The sequence below is a fragment of the Porites lutea genome, chromosome 2 (genome assembly GCF_958299795.1).
Source record: "Porites lutea chromosome 2, jaPorLute2.1, whole genome shotgun sequence".
NCBI lineage: Eukaryota > Metazoa > Cnidaria > Anthozoa > Scleractinia > Poritidae > Porites > Porites lutea.
In genome coordinates this window covers 15144991-15169446 of record NC_133202.1, presented here as the reverse complement: position 1 = coordinate 15169446, position 24456 = coordinate 15144991, and the positions used below count along the sequence as shown (strand labels likewise).

Sequence of the window (24456 nt, the reverse complement as noted above, 5' to 3'; positions counted from 1 at the left end):
AGATTGCAGAGTTTTATTTGGAGATATTTTCATTGTGCCTTTCTTGGGTCCTGCCTTGGGATATTTGATAGCAACGTGCAGCCCAGGGTAGGAAAATTTGGTTGCATTTGACTGGAATGATTTGCCCGTGGGCAGGGAATTTGACGGCAAATTTTTGAAAAATGTCAAATCCCCACCCCATGCCCTCCCTCCCTCCCCCCGCTCCAGCTTTACATTGGTAGGTGCATAAGCCTAGTATGTAAGCCTTCCTGGGTGAGTATGCCTACAATCACAAACACCCTCTAATGTTATGCACGGTTCGATTTGACCTGTTACCATCCCTCCCTTACATTTCCCCCCCCCCCCCACCCCTTGCCTTTTGGGCAAGAGAAATGCAGGAATTTGTCAGAGAGTGTTTGCCAAGAAGACTAAAAAAGAAGATAGTCGTCTTCAGTTCAGTTATTTGATTCTTCAAACTCTAACCTCCTTAAAGAAGGAAATGGTTCCAATTGAACAGTTTGACGTCATTTCTATGGTAGATCGGATATTCAAGGTATTTATAAACTTATGAACTTTTTTTAACCTAGTCAGTTTTGTTCACAAACTATCCACATTTCCATTTTGTGTGTGTGTGTGTGTAAAAATTATTCTGTTACGAATGCCGCTTATCCTTGAGACCTTGAGGGGGCATTCGGGCATATCGGAAAACCGCAAGACCTCAAAGGCACGGGTTTTTGGTAAAAAAGGTAACAAAACACAACAACAAAACCCCAATCAATGAAAAACCGCAGACTTCAACTTTAAGGTCCACAAACAAGCAATATCGAAATCAGCTCTTGACAAAGAAAAAAGCCGACAACCTCTTGGGACGCTACACTGACCGAAAAACCGCAAATTACAGTCAAATTTGTAGGAAAAAACGAAATGGCTTTATACAACCGCAAAACCGAAAATAATCGGCTCTCACGCGAAGCAAAGCTGCTTCACTTGCTTCAGTGCTGTGATCTATCGTAAGGTGTTAAGACTTCAAGTTTAAAGTTTTTATTGAATTCAGTCCGTAAATCACTGAACAGTTTTCAATTATTTTTCTTTTGTTCAAAAAGAGTAATCAAGGTATAGTAGCGTCCAGCAACTTGTTTTTCAGACTTACGTCTTTCTTCCGGAGGTTTAGTAAAAATCTTGAATTTTGAAGGCTCCCGCACTGCGTGTAGATTTAAAAAGGCGGGAAAAAATGGCGGGAACTCAACCCCGCGCTAGATGATTTACAAGGCCTAATGCAATTGGTCAGTCACACTGCCCCTGATAGTATAAATTTCTATCGAAAAATAACAAAAAATGTGATTGGACTTGTCTTCTCATTTTAATAACGTTTTATACACATCTTTTCACAGCTATTTCACTGATACGTCGCTTTGTGGATATCTTTAGGATCTTTAGAAGGAAATTGCTCAAAGCCTAAATTACAAGTGTAGCTATTGTTAACAATTAGCTGCACTTGTAAAATTAAATTGACCGCGAGTCGTTGCATTGTTTTCAGCTAACAAGTTTCGACATGTCCGTCTGAGGTCACAGACTCACATGGCCACGCTCGGCCAGAAATTCCTGGAACTAGGAACATGATTGGTTTATTGTGCCAAATAAATGAGGCGGCAGTTTGCACCCGTCTTCCTCTCCCTTCGCTGTCGACTTCTTGTGCTATGGTGTGGGACCTGGCTTTCTAACCCTAACCGAGCCTTAACCTGGGGGTTTTGCTCTATCATTGGGCATTAAAACAAAGCTCTGTCTTCCTTGGTCTGTCGAGTGTGTTTTTGGGGGTTTTCTTTCACGTTCGACGGGAGAATTTGAGCTTGAACACAAGAAACCTCGGAGAAGAGATGGCGAACGGGATCAAGCGCTTTGTAGCTCTCACTGGAAAATACCATCGCCTTTGAAACAGGAAATGATGCAAAGCGTCTGGGGAATGCAGCCGTGAGTACGTTCACTTTCTGTGTTCAAGGGTTTGGCCCTTTTCCCTGCTATTGCTCTTTTTTGCTCCGTGTATAGGTGATGCTCTATTAGCAGTGTAGAGTAAAAGAAGGGTCGTGCAGTCCTGCTTTCGGATCGCCTTTGGCGATTGCAAATGTGGAAGCAGTGAACATGGCCTTTCTTACATTTTTTATAGGTATATTATCTGTGTGTTGTTTTTCACTGGTGTAAAGACTTACTATCCTTTTTGCTACGACCTTAAATAAAGCAACATTTAATTACTTCGCATTGTGTGGCGTTTTAAGTTGTAGTATGTGAAGACCACAAAACCACAACTATTGTACACTGTAGCCAGATCTCTGGTGTTTCCTGGGCCGGGTTGTTCAAAGCTGGTTTAAGATAACCCAGAGTTAGTGCGAATTTTGAATTCAGATATGAAAACTTGAAAAGCAAATTCAATGCAACTTCTTTTTGTACATACAATTTGATGATTGGATACTCTAAAAGGAATAGAAAAAAATATCCAAGAAAATGCTTTTGAACGAAAGGAAAAGAAACCAGGATTAAATTTAACCCTGTTGCCTTTGAACAACTGGGCCCTGGTGTACAAGTAACATGGGTTTTTTCAACAGAACTGAGAAGTGCTGTTACTTTTTTTGGCAGCTCAAGCCCAAGGCAGTGGCATTTTAATAATAACAATAGTAATAATACTTTAATTATTATTGTCTCTCCTTATCGGGCTTTTCAGGGATAATGAAACAAATAATATGGAAAATAACATGGTTAAGAATCCCTTCTGGTAGGAGGTGAACTAGCCTGTGAACAGGCTCTCTGTTTGGGGAAAAAATAGCGAGGAAAGGGGGCGGGGAGAGAGCCTGCACACAAACATTTGAGGCTGCTATTCCGCCCTCTTGTAATCATCCTGCTGATCATCTATCAGTAAGATCGTTATCTGTCAATCAGTTTCATGTGTGGGAAAATTAGTGGGAAATGAGTGGTGTTTTGCTCCATCTGAAAACAGCGTGAAATGGAACACAAGCTTCATTGTCGATTTTGCAAAAAGTTGATCTCCAGTAAGAGAATTAATAGGGTGCTGGTCTTTGGCGTTTCAAGGAATAAGACCTTGCTGGTTGACAGTGGTCAAGACAGGTTGTATAAGCGCAAGCATTTGAATCCTTAAGATTTCCACTTAAGCAAGGAGAAACCTTGTCCGATTTAAGCTGCTTAACTTGTGCGTGACAGGCCGTTTGTCTTGCTTGTTCAGTTTCTAATTTTACAAGCCCCTGCGATCAGCGAACTTGAAATGCGAAAGGTACAGATACTATCGTGACTTTTCCAGAACGTGAAGTTCCAAAGACAAGTAGAAAGAGATCAAGAGCACTTCAATCGCCAACAGGAATTACACCTTGGGGTATTTATAGGTAGGCCTACATGACTTTTACCTCATGCCAAAATGCTGCTTGTTCCCATAAGTTGTTTCCTCTGCTGGGTAGATCATGCTCTGGAAGGTTCTACATTTTCACTGAGCAAATGTGATTTTAGCCGCTTGTTTCACACTGAGAGGTCATGGCACACATGTCGATATACTGAGGTTTTTGTTTCTGGTCTGCAGGATTTGCCCTCTGATGCAATGGCATTTTCTTTGACCTCTTTGTAAAGCTTTTTGTTGCAGCTGAACAAGGGTCTTACTTTTCTCCAAAGTGCCCTCTGGGTCTGAATAACTAAGCGATTTTCTTTAGTCCGTGAATGTAATGTTTTTCTGCAATGTTGTATCATTCTGGGCCCAGCTCATTAGTTTTCTTTGCAGAATGGTTAAAAATTATCATGGACAGTGATTTACAGATCCAAAATTATAAGATTGAAGTGCAGCTTAAACCGAAGCTGCATCAACGATGGAGGATTGCATTGTGACTTGGTAAACTCCAGCTTTGAGTTTTTCTAAAGAAAGTGTGAGTCTTTTACCTGAAGAGCGAAGTTCATGCCTTGGTAATAAATAAGCTTAACAGTCTTTAAACTGTTTTGTTATTGCCACTTTGTGATCAAATTGCATGCTTTGTGCCGACTGTAAGGCCGACGTCAATCAGACCTGTCAACAGTCATTGTTGTCACCAATAGGAGCTTGCAACAGGATCTGATCACAACGGGTGCTGTGGAACGGCACCCCCAAATGTTTGTCTACAGGCATTTTCCCTCTCCCCAGTTCCCCATTCGACCAAGGGCCTGTTCACAGGCTAGAGGTGAACCAGGTGGCTATTTTACAATCGTGGCTGAGGATTTGAACTCAGGACTACCAAGAAGAAATCCAGCTGGTGGTCAGGGTGGTTGGTAAACCATTTGCAAATCTCCTGGGTAGGACCTTGGGGAGTTTGCCTAGAATCACAAACACCCCCTACTCTTATGAATTATTACTGCTGACCAACATGTTGGTAGACTATTTGTAAATCCCCTGGGTGAGTATGCCTACAATCACAAATACCTTCTAATGTTATGCACACCGTTCAATTTGACCTGTTTGACCTGTAGCCATCCCTCCCTTACACTCCCCCATCCTCCCCTCCTGCAAGCAACTCCCAGGTCAAGTGCAGCCTTTGGGGCAAGAGAGTGGCGAATTGTTTGGGGCAGTCCTGTCCTGGGAGCAGGGGGTGGGGCAATCAACTTCTCTTAGATTTTGTGAAGTATGTGTCATTTTGTGTGCAGTTTGCACAATGGCTGCAGACCTCAAGACTACATATTTTCAGGGGCAAATGCAGGAATTTGTCGGAGAGTGTTTGGAGAGGGATAACCTACATGTATCAAAATTGAAGTTTGTATTTAAAGGTAGGTTTTAAATTTTCAAACGAATGTTTGTATGATGCGTACTCAAATGAATTTTTTTGCCAAAGAATCAAAGAAATATTTATTTAGCCTAGTTAAAAATAACACAAGTTACTTAAATAGACTGTAAACTGTATATGAAAATGGAAACAAGGCTTTTAATATATATCTGTCTGGATTTGCAAAAAGGTACCTCCAGGATTTTTTAGCGACAGTTTCATTTTTTTTTCTTATTATGTTTTCAGTAAAAAAAAACCTTACAAGCTGCAGTAGACCAAAAAACATGTTAATACTGCTGTTTACATCTTAACTACATTATTTTTAACTGTGTTATTCTTCTCTCAATTAACTCTAGAAAACATTTATAAAAGTTCTAAAAATGCCAGGTTTTGCCATTGTATGGAAATCAATATTCCTCTCAAAAGATGTACTCCAAAAATTGTATATGAGGTTGATCAGGAGCCCAGCAGTAGGGAATTGACTCTTTTTGCATGTCCGGGGATGGGGAATAGACCATAAAGAGAGAAAAAAAATTGCAAATCCCAAGGGGTGTGGCCAGGGGAGGGGGCATGGTAACAGGTCAAATTGAACCATGCATTATGAATAATTATTGCTGACCAACCTGTTGGTAAACCATTTGCAAATCCCCTGGCAGGACCTTGGGTTTTTGCCTTAAAACACAAATGCACTCTAATTCCAAGGCTCTGGGCAAGGTTTTACAACAAAATATAATGCCCCAGCATGCCTGTTGGTTGTCCAGGGGTGTACCCCCAGGGATGGTCATTGATATACCCACATAACTTAGTCCAGACAAATCATTGTTTGTAGATCAGTGTTTTTTAATCTGGATTGAAATTTTATACAAGAATTTACTTTAAAAAACTGACTTGATGATGAAGTCAATTTTCTATCGTAAACAGCTTCCGAAGCTGACTTTTTCCATATTGTACCATTGATCAGGGTCAGTCAAGGGATTGCAAATTATGTGTTGTTTTTTAAGCTGACTTGAAAGAGGTTGTTGTCAATAAAACGAGTAAGAGACTGTATGACTTTGTTGAAGGTGTTAAGCTGTAGTCAGTTGGCACTTCATCTTTGCTTTATTTCAGTGAAGTGTAAAAGGCATACAGGAAAAAGGTTAAAAGACTTCACTGTATGGTTGAGTTATCATGAATGTGAAAGCTGTAGTTTGATCATCAGATTTCTGTTCACTTGTAAAGCGAAAGTCTGACTGAGAGAACACTCCTACTCATGTTCAACATTTTAGATATTTCTTGCTGACATCTGTAATACTTTTTTATACCTTATTCTTCTTATATCAGCTATCAGCTTGTCTACATTGCACAATAGTGAGGATGAGCAGTGACTTAAAAGGCCAAAATATTCCAATGCAGTTAATTTTAATTTGGTCCATAACAAGTACATACGTACACAAATAAACTTTTCAGGACTATGCATAACTAAATTTCTTTATTGATAATATTACATGTATGTACATTGACCATAAGACTGCTAAAGCCTTGGGAAAGCATAATGATAACAAAATGTAAACATTGGTTTTAGTTATTTTCCTTTTCATGTAATTATGGCCGTAACAAATTCCTGTCAGATCATGGAAAGCATTTCTCTGAGTATATGTTAGCAAATAAATGTCTATCATTTTGCTCTTGGTATATATAGTAATACATGTACGTCACAGTGGCCATGTTTGTTGACAAGAACATAAGCGTTGTCTTCTTCTCTTTTCCTCTTTTTTCTGGAAAAAATTTGTATTTTGTCAATTAACATGACTGCCATGTCCGGTGGTTTCAGACCAAGAATACTTGACCATCTTAGCATCACTTTAAACCAAACCCGTGGTTGTCAAGTTAAAATAATATAATAAGCATTTCTGAAAAACATCTCTAAATCTAAATATTGCATCACATAAATTTGCTAAGGATGCACTAATAATATAATATTTTAAACAGTGCGGGGCCAACACTAAGGGCCAAGAGCTAGGGATTTTCTCCTGCTACTATAAGCATACCTCTCAGCTACTTTCATGGCAAACAGGAAAATAACCCAAAGAAATCCCTAACTGTTTTATATTATGGAACATAATTACCTACTGATTGCATATTATACCTGGCAACTTGAAATCTAAGCAGCAACCCTGTTTAAGCTTGTTTACATACTGTACAAGACCTAATAAATGCCTGGGGTGTCTATTTAATTTTAGGGGTCCAAGTGGGAGTGTTTAATAGATAGGAGGTCTTTATTCTCGTAACTGTAACAAAACTAATGTGCTTTTGGCAAAAATATCAAAAGAGTTTAAAAATAGCAGAATATCCAGTCTATCAACTAATACGTCTAGGCCTTCTAGAAGTCTATATCGCTCTTTCAAATCCCAACAATTTGATGTCAGAATCCTTGCTCAGGGTTATTGTGTTGCCATTGTTAGTCTATCCTTACTTTAAACTTGACACTGAGCAAGATCAATATAATATATTATTACATTCTAAGAAAAATCTGGGAAAAACTGTTTGATATTCAATATTTGTAAACTTCCTTAAATATATATTGTTACTTTAATTTGCTTTTGATAATAATTGTATCCGTCGCCGTATTTTTTGTGTTGTATTTGGAAAATTGTAATTGAGGAGGCCTAATTAAGATCAGCTATGTAGTTTCCTTTAGGTCTCCCTGCCATTGCTTTCTACTTTTTTGCATCTTTTTTGTAATTGTAATCATATACTTTATCTGTGTGGCAAATAAAACACAAAAATACAAATCAAGCATGAATTGAATGATTTTGCTCCTTTTTTGTAATTTCCAGCATTTTGGAGTAATCCTCAAAAGGGGTCATCTATTAGACAGGGGGAGTTTATTAGAGGGGTGTCTAATACAGTGTTAAAAACGTAGAGGGGGTGTTATTAGGTCATTACGTTAACCACGTGTTTATAAATATCTTGTCAAAAAGAAAGCTCTCTGCGTTACAAGGTCTCTGCATTATCAAAGCATTCCTTTTTAAATTTACATTAATAACATAAATATTTTCCAGTTAAATACACTTACTGTTTAGCGAATATATTTTTAAACTTCTTGTTTTTACACTTTTACTTTACGTTTTGCATGTTTATGCATGCATGGACATGTGCAAATATCTTAATCAGCCAATGGTGCAAGCAGCATTCATTTTTACTGAAAATACAATTGTTTTGTGATGTGCTTAAAATTTGTAACCCTACTGTAGAAACAAACAAGTCCATTTCCTAATGTATCAAGTTGTTATAAATAAAAAATGTAATCCATTTGGTGGATTACACCATGTCAGCTGCATGCAAAAACTAGGGTAATTCAGAAAGCATGCACTTTTTAAACATATTCCAAAATGTTTCAAACATTATAGGATAACAGAGTTTTTCAATAAATCATGTTATTTTTATGCACTTTTTCACTTTAATGGTTTTTGCCAGGAAATATGTCTCAAGACTGCCAGAACAAAAAGACATGGACAAAAAGTAAAAATAATAATAGGCAATTTTGAAAAAGCATGCAGAGATATTGTGTAAAGAGTAAGTGTAAAAAACATATTTCAAAAGGAGAATTTAGAAAATACTGTAGTAACAAAAATGGGTGGACTAAACTCAGAGCTCAGTATTACCCAGCTGTTGAGAGAATGTTGAGACCATTAATTTTGATCTGTACACTGTACTTGATAATGCAAGCAAACTATTAAAGGGGCAATAAAAAAGTTTGAAAACAATTGTCAGTGTGCAAAGAAAGTAGTGTCTGGTAGCCAGGGGCTAATGAATTTTGCTATTGGGCTAGTGAATTCTGTTCTTAACTTGCCCAACAGAGTTCTTTGGGGAATTCAAATTACAGAAGAACTGTCAGTAATCAATCCTGGTCATCGAAAATTTATTTTCAGGCTACTTGAAATGAATTTTGGGTTAGTACATGCTTAAGTGCAGCTTCCTTGAATGGCAAGCTGTAAAACTGACTTTCTTTGCACCCTGCCTGAATTGTGTGCAGCCCCTTTCCCTCCAATTTGCTGCAAATGGATGGTATCAAGAAATTTGTTACAAATTCTCCAAGCTCTTAATGTATTTCCTGAAACCCTGACTTTTGTTAAATTACCTACTTATGACCGTATTCAGTAGCTGTATTGAATAACCAATGTTATCTACTGACAGGATTTCAAGCATCACTCTTCCTGTGGTTTTTGCAGAAGTCATTTATTCTCTTGCAAGCCATCTCTGTCATAGCTTCAGGTACTGTGAGGACAATGCGGAAGAAGTTGGGATACTGAAAGCACTAAAACAGACACAGCATCAGAGCTTGTATTAGTGGATCAACTTATCACACAAATGTGAAACTTTGGGCTGAGTGAGTACAACTTATTTTGATTAAATATATTTTTAATATCAAGCAGAGAAAAGGAATATTACAGTGGAACCTCCCTTAAAGTGAACATTTAGAGTTCGCTCACCAGGAAGTGATCCTTTAAGAGGATCAACCTACAGGAGTCTTTAGAGAAGAGGTTCCCAGTGGCAGATCCATAGGAGGGGCCGGGGGGCCTCCACCCCCCTCCCACCCCCTTATTTCTGCCACTGGTTCCGACATCTTTTTGGCAAAGAATATAAGATAATACACATGATACAGCATGCAAAGCAAGTAGTCCGGGGCTAGTGGATTTTGCTATCGGGCAAGTAAATTCTGTTCTCAACTTGCCTGACAGGCAAGTGAAGTATTTTGAGGAATTCAACTTACAGAACAACTGTGAAATCATTTCTGCTCATCAAAAATTTGGGGGGGCTAGCTGAAATGACGTTTGGGCTAGTAAATGCTAGCTTCAGCTTGGCCGAATGGCAAGCAGTAAAAAATGACTTTCTTTGCACCCTGTGATATGACTTGCTTTAATTTGTTTCATGTTGTCACTTATAAAAGTTCTTTGCATACTCTTACTAGCATAGCTAGTATATACTTGCAAGTTAGGTTTCATTACCACTCAAGGCTTTTACTGGGAAAATTTTGGAGTTTTGGATAGGTGTGGCTACCTACGAGAAGTGGTCGCACATGGAGTTTCAACTGTATGTTTCTTGCTACATTCAGATGCTCATGTATTTTGGATGAACGATAAGTGATTTTGTGATAAACTGTTAGCTTCTGCTGCTTTCTTGGAAGATTGACATCCTAGGGTTGTTTTAGACTGTTGTGAGCAACAAATGTGACTGCCCCCTTGACTAGCTTAAAGTTTTAGTTTTTTTTTTATTCCACTGACGAAAAGGGATTTTTTTGGCTATTTATTGACATTAATTTGGATTGTTGTTGACATGGACTGTTTATTTTTAAGTAATTTGCGTAACTGATCTACGATACAAGACACAATGTCTGTTTTACACAATGCAGTGCTTCTTAATGCAACCTGACATGAGTTTTAATTAGGCCCTTAAATCATACCTTACAAATTTTGTAAGTAAATGTAAAAAAGACATAAATTGTCATTAAATTACCTTTCCAGGAAGGCAAAATACAGACTGTTCTGATATTAGCTTTTCTGTGAAATCAAGGTCATCCAAAATGCCATCCAACTTGGGGATATCAATACCAACCTGAAACGTGGAGTTTGATATTGAAAGCTAAAAATTTATTCCTCATAACTGTAGGTTTAAATAATGAGAAATCGCAATGTTACAAAGGGGGCCTGTTGTGTAAGTTGTAAGCACTGGCTTCCATCTTAGAAGTAAATGTACAGTGTTACACTTCGGATGAAATTCAATTGAAACACCCTAATCCTTCCCAATTATTTGTAACTCACCATCATGTACATTGCTCCACAAGGCATTATGGGCTTGAGTTCGGGAATTCTAAGGAGCGCCTCATAACATATTTCAGCATTTTTCTGTAAGAAATTGTAACAAATATTAGTAAAACAAATCTAAAGTTTAGCAGTTTACTCATGCTGGCTGCATATGAAGCTATATATCAAATTAGTAGTGACATAGTGATAAGTTAGTACTGTATCAGCTGTCGTGTCTAATGTCTTTTGCTCCACACATGAGGAGTTGTGTAAGTTGAGCTTTTTTTTATGTTTCTTAAAATTTACATGCTTTTTAATGTGATAGCTAATGCTGCCTGATGGTGTGTACAAAACTTTGGTTATTCTTTAAATCAACTTACTTATTAAAAGTCAATTGACCATCATAAAAAGATTGAAAAAACTATTTACACATGCTAGCCCTTGGGTTTCCTCTTACACTTAAAATGTTGGCTTTTCAATCTCAACTTGGTTCATAGAGAAAATTTTGTGCCTTAATACTTCCTCAACACCAATATTGACTTGGGGAAACCTATACCCCTTTAATTTGATGCTTGTGTTTTAGTTTTAGAAGCTTGAGGATTGAACAGGGCTACTTAGGGCTTGACTTCTCTCTTTACCCTTGAAGTACATGTATGAACACAAAGATTTTTTGTATTTTCTTTTGTCTGATCCCCTGGAAAAGCAGCTGGGAGAAGTTAGCAAATGATCAGGAGAATTCATCTTGTCTGATAACTCTGCATGCTCTCTATATTCTCATGTGCTCTCTGATAAACATTCTGGTTAATAATAGGTGACTTTATTTTAATGTTTGGCAGGGACTAAGCCCAGGAAGCATAATGGCTTATATAGAGAGACTCTGCCCAAAATTAGTACCCTCTTCAGGGGTATATGAAAGAGTAGGGATTTCACTAGTTGAAGCCTAATAATTATTATAAAAGGGTAGGGAAATCTCATTCTGGTCTGTAAAATACCTAAAAAGGCTACAAAAGGATCTTGTGGCTGTTAAAAAGTCAAGAAAATTTTCTGGTTTTGTGATTTATTTCATATTTAAAAGACCTGTGTATTTACAGCAGTTAAAAGAGATGCAAAGTTCTAGACTAGGTACGTGAAAGGGGTAATATTTGTCAATGGAAGCTAGGTAGACGAAAGGGGTGCTTTTTCCGTCAAAGACGATACATAAAATGTTAAGGGGTTCATTGGACCTCGCGACCCCAAGGAGGTACTCCGGATTTCAAGTGACAGGGATGGTCGAAGGATTTTTTTGGGGTTTCAAATGTTCGATTTTGGGATTCTTTTTGGGTAGCTTTATTTAAGTACAGATCTTATTTGGGTATTCAAAACTAATTTTTTCCATTTTTCATGTTATATCATTCAATGCTTTTTGGCAATTTTTACGACTTGGAAATTAAGCATGGGTAATAATGTTTTGGTCTAGGGATTTTTTGGGGTCTTGGTTGAAGCCCAATGGATTTTTTGGGGGTTTTAATTTTTTCCCCTTTTGATCATCCCTGGCCTGTCACTTGAAATTCAGAGTACCCCCCTGGGCTCTGGGTAGAGCCTCCCCGACTTACACTGGGTTAAAATGTGTACTTTAGTACTAACCTGAATGACTTGCATGGTATTTTCAAAGAAGCTTGATGGTGTGTTTGCTAAAATCGCTGGCAGAGCACCTTGGACAAGAGTATTAGGACCCAATATTTGCTGTGATAGGGCTATTAACCCTGGCTTCACCTATTACAAACAGTTATAGAGATTTCAAAATGAGACAGATCGCTATTCTCTCTCTCAGCACTTTTCAAAAAAATAGACAGCAAGATTGAGAGGGATGTTTATACAGATCTGTGGAACTGTGTGTGCCATATTTGATGAGTGTCAACAATTTTAACTTTTTTAACCATACCTCACTTTCAAATGCTTGATTTTTGTCGTAGATGAGAACCCAACCAAGTCTCCAGCCAGGAACAAGGTATCTAAAACAGTAAGTGTCAACCAATTATTTCAAACTTGTAAAAAACAAATTTTCAAGTTCTTTACTTTTTGACTGTGGCAGGATATACTGTAAGCTCAGTCAGTAAAGTGTAGATCGCTGGAGAGCAGCTGCAGGAGGTCACCGGTTCTGTTCCATGGACCAGGTAGGGGCACAAAACTCAGGGTCTGATAATAATAATATTGGAGAAGAATGTAGTGCCTTTGCAGTAGAAAATAATTAGCTACTTCGCCTGGCTTCGACAAAATTATGACCACTTAATGTAGTGGTCCCGTCTTCAAGTAGGAGATATAAAAACAGTATCCCCAGTACACTTTCATCTAAATGAAGTGCATTTTCTTTTTCCTTTTTATCTCCAATTCTGGATTTTCATGGTGGAAGATGTCAGGTTTGGTTACCTTTTGGAAATTCCTCCACAAGTTAGAATGGGAACATTCTCTGACAACTGTGCAAGAGGATAGAACTTGTGTCCAGGAAATACCTTAAAAAAAGACATATGATTTGGTTTTACACTGGACAGGTGCAAAATTTCAAAATTATTTTTACAACTGGCTAACATGGATATACTAGCTTGCATTTGAGTCTGAGGGGTTTATAAAAATACCCAATTACTGGACCTTCAAAGTGGCCGTTTCCTTAATTATAATTGTGTGGTCTGAATTTGAAAGCTTTAACTGTTTGTATCTGCATGCATAAAATAACATTGTACCTACAGTACTTACAGCATACTCATAAACCTCATCACTAATAATGGGAAGCATGTATCGCTCAGTCACTAGGAAACAACAGACACACTGATTAGGATCAAGACTCAGCAGTATAAATAGCATGAAGTCATCTGAGTTGAGTTTGGTTGAACATTTTTCCACAAAGCCAGGTTAATTCATATCAGTCAACCAACTACTCTTTTAGTCACAAACTAATGGACAACTAGGCCATGAGCCCTTTGCAGCTATAAGGAGTCACATGGTACAAAAACACCTTGCTGGAGAGCAAATGACACAGTGGAACCTAATTACTTTATGTTAATAACTTGGCGTCTATTATCAAGAGAGCAGATTAATATTATTTTCACTTCCAGTTTAATTTACCATCACAGTGCATAGTACAGTATCAGCTCGATCAATACAGCAACATTGATTTACTCCTGACTTGCGTACCGCAAAGCAGGCATATTTTGCAGTGCAAACAACAACTTACTGTTAATGTTCTCCCTTGACAGAGAGCTGGGACAAGGAAAAAAAATGATTCCAAGGGAGAGGTTGTCAGTTTTTCAATTGCTTATGAGATGGCAGCTGCGATCAATGTACCTCTGAGTTTTTGTAAAAACAAATGCCTGCTCTTGCGCTGCAGGCTAGATTTAATCAAGTGGTCATGGGTTTTACTCGAACTATCTGCATACCTTAGACATCATAATTTTTTATTTCAATTTCCTTGTGTTGGCCCAATCAGCGCTGCTGCTAACACTCCAAAGGCATTTTCATATAACTATTAATGACAGTTAAATCTATTTATTTTGTGGTTAATGCTACGTGCAAACAAACACAAGATTGTTGGCCAACAACTGCCAACGTTGTTGGTTGTTACGTGTTTTGTCTGTTTGCACACCCTGTTGCATGTTGTTTGCAGTGTGTTGTTGGGAGCTGTTGCACTAAGTTTGAAACCGGTGAAACTTTTAGCTACGTGCAAATGGACGGAACAACTCCCAACAATGCTGGGAGTTGCTGGCCAACAATGTTGTGTCTGTTTGCACAGGGCTTAACACTTTAATGCAGAAGCCAAGCCACTTGTTTATTCTCATGCAGTTTAATACATGCTTTTTATATGTACCTTCCAGGATAGCCTCTAAGTGTTCCTTAGAGTACACTGAGCCACAAGGGTTAGAAGGATTGTTCACAACAATTGCTTTGGTTCGATCATCAATCAGGGATTCAAGGTGATCAAGGTCAACCTCCCAAGACCTGTCAGGCTAAAACACACGTGCCATTATTGTTAGTAAGTCTTCATCATATAATTTGCTAAAACGTTCTTCTAACAAAACCTGTTGGGCTATTAGTATTCATTTTCCTTTCATAGGTGTCTAATATGAATAATTCTGCAGCAACCCAGAAATAGAATGAACTATCCCATTCCCCAGGTTTGCTATAGGTTTCCTTGCCATTACCATTTTGAAGATTTGTAAATAGAATAGTGTGTATAAATCTTCTTTAATGTATATATAAATGTATACTGTAAAATGTCTTTTAATGGTTATTGGCAAAATGAATATATGAATCCAATGGGACTAAACTAACAATTTTTTTATAAACTTTTTATTTTTTGTTTTTCATAACAATGGTTATCTTTTTATCTTGTAATCATAAATAATTATCCAGGACCCCTAGTGCTGAAAGGGCCGGTACCCTTATTCTTGAGCTGTAGAGATGACTGGACTTAATGAGTCTGAGCATACTGTTACATTTTAGAATCACATTCTATTAGAAGTGACTAGCAAATTTTTCCCACTGCTAATTTTCCAGGGTTCTCATTAAGTTTTGAAGGTAAAAGTAGGTGGATTGGCGGTTAAGTGCTGTAGCTGTAGTTGTAGTGCTCAGACCTCAAAGTAGCTGGTTTTTTAGGTGGTTACCAGCCAGCACTTAATGATTTTCTACAGTAAATTGGACTTTGCCAGTCACCTGCCTTCATAACCATAATTATGTCTACAGATGCCCTGACTAAGGTTAGAAGAGAGCCTGACAACATCATTTCTTACCATTAAGTTATAGTGTCTAACTTCATGACCTCTTGATATGCTCAGTGTCTGGTAGATAGAGAAGCCTGGTTTGGGCAGGAGAACGTTGTCACCTGGATTGAGCAGAACATCAAGAGCAAGCTCCAAAGCTCCTGAACAACCACATGCTAAAACTACATCCTGGTGAAGAAAAAAACATTCAGTTTACACTAATGTAAAGATTTCATGCAGATTGAGACTTTCAAAGAAGGAGGGTATTGAGTTCCAAAGCAAAATGAACACTTAATGACTCGGCAATGTGGTATTTAGATTCTGTAGAACTGTGTTTAAAATGCCAAGTCAGCTAATTTTTAAACTGAAGAGCTAAAACTGCAGACATGGGACAGTTGTTTCGAAGTGAAATGCGCCTAAAATGGCTAAATTATTACAGCTCATAACCCGCAATATGAAAGTAATATTGATGAGTGACTTGTATGATGTACAGCAACTTTATTTTTAATATTTATTATTCCTTTCAATACCATTTTCTAAAATGTATCAATTTAAAATCAAATGGTGACTGCACCAGTTCTTGTAAAAAGCAATCTCAAATTTCACCTCTTTGAAAGATGCCAGTTTTGGCCCCCAATTTCATTCATGACATTCTTCTATTTGTCCCTCTTTTTACCCTTTTCACAACCATTTTTAACATTTAAGTATATAAACTATAGAAGTTTACGAGTAGTCCAACGTCTTTCATTCTTATGTGCCAAAATGTCACTCTAGGGAATTGTTTTGTCCTGAGTGCACTAATAATGGAGGGGGGGGGACATGGTAGGGACATGGCAACAGACATATGGTCATGCCTTAATTACTATAGCCATACTGTCCTTAATTTAGTGACTTTTTAGTCTAATTTTCTGTTCAGTTGCCAGGATCTTACTGATGGTAAGGTTCTGTTCATCATATTATCGCAAGAGTTTTAGTGAGCGAGTCAAATTGAGTCATTCGCTAAACTGTAACATGTGTGGTAGGTGAGGGTGGGTAGGGTAGATAAGATAATTTGGTAGGGAGACTGGTGTTAAAGAATCAATGTTCTAATGAAAACATAATAAGTTATTGTTTTTTAAAAAATATATTACCTTGTAAGTAAGTGGAGAAAAAGGATAAGAATGTTCAGTGGCAATGGCTTTGCGAGTTTCAACATAACCTGCAACAAAAATAATTTCTTAGTAATTTCTCTTTGCAGAGATATTAATTTGTGGCTTGAGAAGAGCAGAAATCAAAGCAGGAAATTGAGGCAACTTCAGTTTTTTTTATGGTTGGCATTTACTGGTTTAACATCTTTATCAAGCCTTATTTGACCCTGCCCATGATCATGTATCGCTGAACATTACTTGTGTGTGTATTTTTTTATTCATGAAATGGGCCAAAAATTTCAGACAAATTTAAAAGCAACAGTTGCCCAACTGTGTTTGGACAGGTACCTGTAGATGGAGCATATCCATTATGTTTAAACTCCTTTGCACACTTCACAACAGCTTCCACCATCTCATCACAAGGTGTAAGATTTCCAAACACTGATGGATCCCCTGAAGTATTAAGGCAAAACAAGGCCTCAGTTGATAAAAGTTTTCTAACCTAGTAATGAATAATAAACTAATAATAAATTAGACTTTAGACTTGGTGGGCGTGGCACTTTGTTTTCTTTTGACAAACACATTTTTCGCCTCACATTATTAATTCTATCACCTCTCTCTAATAGTGTTAAAGTAACTTACCAATATACATTATTTGCATGTAATGTTTAATGTGATATCCAAACTTGGTGGGTGTGGCATCTTCTTTTCTTTACTCAAACACATTTCTTGCTTTACATTTTTACCTCCATCACCCTTGTCTTAATATTGAAATAACTTACCAATAGATAGAGCAATCATCTGCTTCTCAGGGTTGGGTGTAATCTTCATTCTATCTACAATAGATCTAATGGGATTGAATGTTGTTGTGGCTGTTACCGAGGCTGGAATGTGCCATCTTCTTCTTTTTGCAGTTGACATTCTTTCTGAAAAAGACAGAGAGAGAGAGAGAGAGTTTTCACTTCATATTTGTGTCCCAGTGCCAATGTGATTTTGTACTGCCCTTTGTCCAAAAATATCCAGACTTTTCTCACAGAAGGGTTTTTTGGCCCGGGTTTTCGGTAAAGCTACGTAGGTTACATATTCATATACCTTTTCTTGAAATAATGGTGGTTTTTAGTTTAAAGTAAAGGGCTAAGTTCAATCTTACATTGGAGAAAAAGGCATTTGAAAAACATTGAATACTAGTATTGACTCAGAAGTGATGGTTGTATATTTTGACCACAAATAAATATTGTTTTTCTTTTGATTGATGGCGTGCGTATGCATTTTACCATAATGGTACTGTTTAGCTCAAAATCTTTACATTTTGCTCTTTTACCTAAACTCTGAAACCTTATTTGGGCAAACTCGTATGCAGTTGAGTTAAAATCTAAAGAATGATGTCACAATGACTTTGCCAATATTAATTAAGCCACGCTATAGCTGCTGTATGCATGGATTAAAGGCAAGGCAGTTCATATTGTTTACATTTATTTGCTGGTTAAGCTGTCTGACCTGGATTATACCTATTTCTTATTAAACTTCAAAATACATTGACATGACAGTTATTGAAACTGCTAATTAAAAGTTTTAGTTTCAAAATCATCTGGCCTTACAAAATTATTAAGTCAGATAAGAGATAAAAACGCTAATCACAATGGATTGTTTAAGACCTGCCTGTTGTTCTGCATGGGTATACAACTTTGCAGTGGTGTTTGTATCGTTTGTGTAAACCAGACCTAATTGTCACCAAATGTCAACTAAAATATAATAGCTAAATAAGGGTAGATTCATTTGTGGCATACTCGTGTTACCGTCTCATCTTGCCCATTGAATATTTTTGTTTTTAAGCTCAAAAACAAAAAGAATTCCCAGGAGCAACTTCGACGGCTTTGCGCAATAAGGTAAATGAATGACCCTTATCAACAAACACATTCCAAAAAAAAAGAATGAAATTTATAGATTTCAACATAAGATACTGTAAAAACAAATGGCAATACTCAACTTACAGTAAATTGCTTTTGTTTGCAATACGTGGTTGCTGTACCAGCCTCAAAAAAGTTATGTCCTCACTAATAGTCAAGCGCTATTCCGAATTCCAAAAGCCCTCGATCTCTTTCAAAGGTTCAAAATCAGGGGACGTGCAAAACCTTTTTCCTGAAAATGTGTTTTATTGCATGAAAATAATAATCTATTTCCAAATGAGAGATTTAGCATTGTTTTGAACAAAAAAAAAACACGCTTGAGGCAACTCGAAAACGGAGTCAACATGCAATGATTACATAAGTATGTAAGCAATATAATAGCTTATTGCGTGGCACGACCAGTCCTTAGATATTTTGTGACCTTTTGTACAAAAGGAAAAGAAAACTTTCAATTTTAGTATATTTTTTTGTGTTTTAACAGTTAAGCTTATTTGATGGCCAAAAACAGGCTGCAAGCAGGACAAGCGAAGAAGATTGACTCGTGAAACGTAGTAAATATGGGCATAACTTATAGCTGAATGTTGAAAAGCTTTGGTGTAGGGTCAAAGACCTTTAGGAGATGAAGGGCATCTTCGTAGGTCAAAATATATCGACCTCTAAACATGGTGACTTTTTTTCAGATTTTCTGTAGTGCACGTTTGTTAATAAGACAAACCACTGCAATGTTAAGATTAAGTATTATACAGGCACTTGACGACGAGGTCGACTTAGTGGCGTGAAAGCATTTTTTACTTCGTATGCGATACATAAAGCAAGATACTGAATAAGTGAAAGAATGTTTCTTCTGCGTGAAAAATTGCGTTCGCTTCAAGGCCCGTAAAATTTTGCAGTCGGCACTGTTCTTCCTGGTTCCTCTTGCCGTGGCCGCGTGAACTAATTTTAAGCTAACTCCCGTAGATTTGCCTCTGTTTATCATCGCGACGACTTACATGATTTAAATGTGATAAGAAGGTGTACGTTTGTCCGGAATGAACTGAAAAATGAGAAATATTTCTCCCAATAAACCTGTAATAAAGTAAGTTACAAGGAACAATTTACCCAAATGATACTTGGAAATTTATTCAGTTCAAAAAGCAAATAGTACGAGCTTGCTTTGATGAGTCAAGTGTGCGGACATGATCAAAAATGCCCAACAACTCAACGCCGGACACCAAAAACAACAAATTTCACAAACTAGTACAATATTGCCTTAACTTTTCATCTCTGTCTCAGAGTAAGTTCTAAGTAAGCGTTATGGAACTGTAAGCTAATCAGCATAAGTGAGAGGGTTGACAACGGGAAGCCATAAACATAATTCCCTGATATTTTCAATCCAAACCAATTTTCGAAACCAAAGACAGCATGTCAAGATAGAAACGTTTAATACTTGGCAAATCTATTGTTGCGGTGGAAAAAATGTGAAAAGAAGCGGCTTTTAATTTTCTGTTGCTTAAAATTATCGATAATCCAAGCAAACTCAATTCAATGTCCAAACTTCATGAGTCAATGAAATTGAGCAACATCCGCAGTCAGTTAGAATAAAACAACGACCCTACTCAATGAAATAGCCACGGAGGTTTAAAGCTCTTTACATCTTACATTTTATCATGATTAAAGCAGCAGTACTTACCTTTGAAATGGTATTTTGAGTTTCTCTAACGCCAAAATTTCACCGAAAACAACAGCACGATAGAAAACAACAGCCAAAGAAACTTCGCCAACGTTCTGTCCATTCATGCATAACAAATAACTTTCTTATGTAATCGCTATCTGATTGGCTAGGCAGCTGTCACACCCACGACACTCCTCCAACCCACCTCCTTACGGATTTCCTTACGCGTAACACGTGCCTGGGATCTCAGCATGAGACAAAGGATCTAGAAGGAAAGTTCCTTTTCCGCATTCTCAACACAGCCCGGTGAGCAAAAAATGCGCTTCCATTTGAGTGAGATTTTCACCTTAATCATGGCATTGGTAAGTATATAAAGCAAAGAGAATGTTGACGCCCCGTACTTCAGAAACAACAATCAGAAGTTGATCTTTTCTCTCTTTCAGTGGTCTGGTTTCATGTTTTGTTATAACGTCAAACAGGAGTAAAACGAGTTTCAAACTTGATGTGTCAGTTAGAAATCCATCTTATCAGCGAAAAACTGACTTCCGGGTCACGGATTCTCCTCGTGGCTGAAGCGCGTTTTCATTTTACTCAGTCTCCTATTAGAGAACATACCAGTGGTCTTATCCTCAAAGTAGAATGGGAAAATAGGCCCCAAATCGCTTTGGAAATTTTCATAGCGGTACGTGCGTGTGAAAAACGGGGGACCTTTGCCTCACGATCTTTTCTTTCATTCATATGAATAAAATTGGCTTGCAAAATTATCCATACTGTATTTTGTGATTTTCTGGATTTTGCATGTCACTTAGAAATGAGGAGTCGTTTAACTTTTGGAAGTTTAAAAAAGTTGAACCATTTGGGAAAATATATAGGCTCGATTATTTCTCAATTAATTAAGCTCAGTGCGTTTTTGTTTATTCTCAAACTCATTAATAATTCATTAAGAAAATACAAAGGAAATTAATGTTTAATGAGTGTTTGGAAATCGGATGAAACACTGCTTAGTATTTGCATCCTTAATTTCTCCTTCAAAAATGATTTTGTTTGAGAAGAAATATCAAACATTCGACACAGTGTTTCATCACCAGATGAAACACCTCGAAGTTCGTCAAAAATACTCCGCTGCGCGTCGTATTTTCAACTCTCTTCTCGGTGTTTCATCTGGTGATGAAACACTGCATCTCATGTTTGATATATTACTTCTAAAGTAGGTGGTGGCCTACTCGAAAGCAGTTGCTACTTTGTCCACCAAACACATTCACCAAAGTATTAGCTCTGTTTTACCTTATTTAATTAACCATCGAAGAGAATCTGTTCTGGTTTTAATTCAGATCTGTGAAGTAACAATATAAATAGTGTGAAGTAAAATGAACTTGAACAGTCCGCGAACTTATTATAATATTATAATATAATGCACTCTGCGGAACTGTTGATTTATATCCGATTCAGTAATACACTCTTTCTTTTTTTATAAGAATATTGTTTTTCCGGCCAAGGCTGAATATTCCTATTTTTCTGCCGATTTTAGGCTGAAAATATTCTTGTAATATTCTTAATTACAGCTTATGACATTTCTCTTGTTGGCTAGTTTTGCCGTGCAGAGAAAGGAGTAATTTTATACAGTTGAGTAAACACATATCATTGTCTTGTATCTACAAATTTTCAACGCACGAAATTATATTCTTTTCACAATTTCAGCCTCAGGTTAATTCTTAAAATATTCTTAAAATTTCGCAAATTTCAGCCTCGATATCCTTATAAAATATATTCTTTTAAAAAAGAAAAAGTGTATTGAATTTTGCCACGTAGGACCGAAAGTAATAAAACCCCCGGGAGTGAAAACGAGTATAGACTTCGCCTATTTTGGTCTGGAATTGGATATGAATTGTCGTTTCAATAGCCCATTTCACAGTTACAGGTGAGGTCAACCTTAGCCTCACGTTCACCCAAAGGCTGGGATACTTACTGTAGCCCACAACTGTAAAATGGTCTATTCCAAATGAAAACGAAAAGAAAGAATAATAAGCGAATTCGAAATGGATTTTGTTCGCGTTCTAATCTAAGAAATAACGACATGATTTCTTAGAGGCCAGATCTGAAAACAGCTCTGGATTTTAGAGGCCAGGTCTAAAAACGGGTATGGAAAATGGTGTGAAATAGGGTCAGGTTTGGAGAGCCTGACCCCCACCACCACCACCAAGAATTCCCATTAGTATCCCCCGTTATTTTCGTTGTTCGTGAGCAGTCGTGATTGCTTCTTGTTTCTCCCCAATATCAACAGGTTGCTTATTTTCTAATGTACATGGCTCCCGTTTGAAAATGCCGTGTGACACAAAATTTTTGCAAACTGGCGATTTGTTTTCCGTTTCGCGAAAACTAATTTTTGCGATTAGGACAGATTGGTTTTTCTTGGTAGGAATTAATGTTTGTGATTTACAGAAAGTTTCGGACAAATCATTAATAATAATTTGGTTTTTATTGCCTGGAGTACGTGCAATGTGCTTACCCTATGTAAAACCATGCCAAAAGTCGAACGTTTCAGGAGACCAACCAAACTTAGTAAAGTTCATAAAAAGTTAGACGTCTGGCTTAGTTACGTTCGTCAGAATGAGTTCGGATCGTCCAACACGTTCTACCCGAATACTTCAGACGAATACAACGTCTAAAGATCATTTTCGAGACAAACGTCCATCTTCACATGCGACGAACTAAACTAATAAACTGAAAATTTGTTTGTTAATGTATATTTAGCCTCGTTCGGGAGAAAATTAGTTCGACGTCCGAATCAACAGACGATTTTAAGGCCAAGGCCAGAGGGGGCCAGACGTCGAACTTTTCGTGAACTTAACAAAATAGTTTGGTTCGTCTCACGAGAAGTTCGACGTTTGACCAAGGCCTAAAACGGATTACTTTTCTTTGTCATTTGAGTTGTAATAGAAGAGACACGATTTCTTTGTACTGTATTTTTTTGTAGCGAATTTGAGTTAGAGAATATTTACTCTGGAGTAATTTAATTCAGTTGTTAAATTTTTGCCGGGAAAATGTTTGCGCAACTGATTAGAACCGTGCATAAATTTCGTGCCACTCGGTATTTCAACCTCTTTCACCTTCCTGCAAGTTTTTATACAGACAGAGTTTCTTCTAAAGTTTTTTCAAAAGGCCAATCAAGTTTACAAATGCCCCGACGCAAAATCATGCTGCATACAAGGAGCAAAGCAAAAATCATGTTTTCTTCGGTATAGAACCTACCTACATTTTATGGAACACTTAAGAAGCTAAGGCAGTTGAGTAAATAAATGAGACAGTTAGAATTAATAACATCACATACGCCGGAAATTCAAAAAGATTGTTTTCTGCTCTCTGTTGCAAACGTCAAAGGAATTTTGGGTTTTTCTGTTCCGTCAATCATCTTAGCGGCCCTCTTAAGGCTGGTTTTCACTAGTGACGGAGTCAGAGTCGGATTCGTAAGCGGAGTCGTAAGAGCGCTTATGACCTAGTGAAAATCAAAAATCGGAGTCGTAAGCGGAGTCATAAGCGCGACGGAATCGGAGTCAGAAGAATCAGAACGTTTCCATTTTCTTCCGACTCCGCTTACGACTCCGTCGCTTACGTTCCGCTTATGATCTAGTGAAAACCAGATTGTCGGAGTCGGAAGCAGAAGCGGAAGGATAAGCCAATCAGAATGCACGTTCCCACGCTTTGTGATTGGTTTGGTTCTTCTGCTTCTGCTTCCGACTCCGACAATCTGGTTTTCACTAGATCATAAGCGGAACGTAAGCGACGGAGTCGTAAGCGGAATCGGAACGCTGTTTTCACTAGATCATAAGCTCTACGCTTCTGATTACGACTCCGACTCAGACTCCGTCGCTAGTGAAAACCAGCCTTTAGGAAACATATCTTTACTAGTGATTTGTGCATTTCTATCCACTTTGTTTTGATCTTTCCTATTCTTGCTTTTTTTTTTTTCAAGAATAAAGCAATGTCTGCCCCCTGCTCTCGACAAAAAGTCCACTCATCATCGCGATTTCCTTCGCTATTCTTGCGCAGTCCAGAGTCATTCTCGGTTTTGTTTTTGCGGGCCAAGCTGGGCGAGTGCGTTGCATTGTGATTTGCATAAACTCCGCACCCACTCAAATGATTGACGGAACAGAAAAACCCATTCGAAGTTTGTAAACGCGCAGCGCGATCCAACGAATTTGGCTACAACAAAACACGGTGGCGATTAAGTTTAAACAACTTAATCCTTGTCCTTTCATAAAATGCGGCAATTTCATACGATCCAAGGTGACTTGTGCAGTCACTTTGTTGGGGCACATTTTGCACGTCGGAAGTAAAACATAATGAATCATGTAGTTTTTTTTTTAAATTATGTAGTGTACCCTGAGTATGACTCCATCCCAAGTTCACAAGTCGGCGGTGCTTTTTATGCAAATTACAATAGGCCTATCTCAATCTTACCTTGCTTCTCTAAAATCCTTGAGAGTGCCATGTACCGTCGTCT

General features: G+C 37.7%; 1 protein-coding gene and 1 long non-coding RNA gene across 2 annotated transcripts; one reads left to right on the top strand and one right to left on the bottom strand.

Moving 5' to 3' along the window:
• The first annotated feature begins 1659 nt into the window (after nt 1-1659).
• On the top strand, nt 1660-15456 carry LOC140927834 (uncharacterized). Its single transcript, XR_012164585.1, has 5 exons — nt 1660-1951; nt 8934-9126; nt 12493-12527; nt 14386-14543; nt 15346-15456. It is a non-coding gene; the product is annotated as an uncharacterized lncRNA (long non-coding RNA).
• On the bottom strand, nt 8350-20697 carry LOC140927833 (tyrosine aminotransferase-like). Its single transcript, XM_073377518.1, has 13 exons — nt 19974-20697; nt 17180-17323; nt 16746-16850; nt 16401-16468; nt 15301-15459; nt 14379-14517; nt 13271-13323; nt 12947-13029; nt 12462-12531; nt 12164-12292; nt 10559-10642; nt 10254-10352; nt 8350-9054 (listed from the first exon to the last, which is right to left on the bottom strand). The coding sequence occupies exons 2-13, from the start codon at nt 17316-17318 to the stop codon at nt 8938-8940; spliced, it is 1245 nt and encodes a 414-aa protein (XP_073233619.1). The 5' UTR covers nt 17319-17323; nt 19974-20697; the 3' UTR covers nt 8350-8937.
• Between the last annotated feature and the right edge of the window lie 3759 nt (nt 20698-24456).

What these genes read in the sequence shown, in the direction of transcription:
- LOC140927833 (XM_073377518.1), bottom strand. Translation starts at nt 17,318, where the DNA reads ATGTCAACTGCAAAAAGAAGAAGATGGCACATTCCAGCCTCGGTAACA. An exon ending in GATGATTGCTCTATCTATTG is followed by an intron (nt 16,851 to 17,179) that starts GTAAGTTATTTC and finishes TTAATACTTCAG; the next exon opens with GGGATCCATCAGTGTTTGGA. An exon ending in ATACCATGCAAGTCATTCAG is followed by an intron (nt 10,643 to 12,163) that starts GTTAGTACTAAA and finishes AATTTCTTACAG; the next exon opens with AAAAATGCTGAAATATGTTA.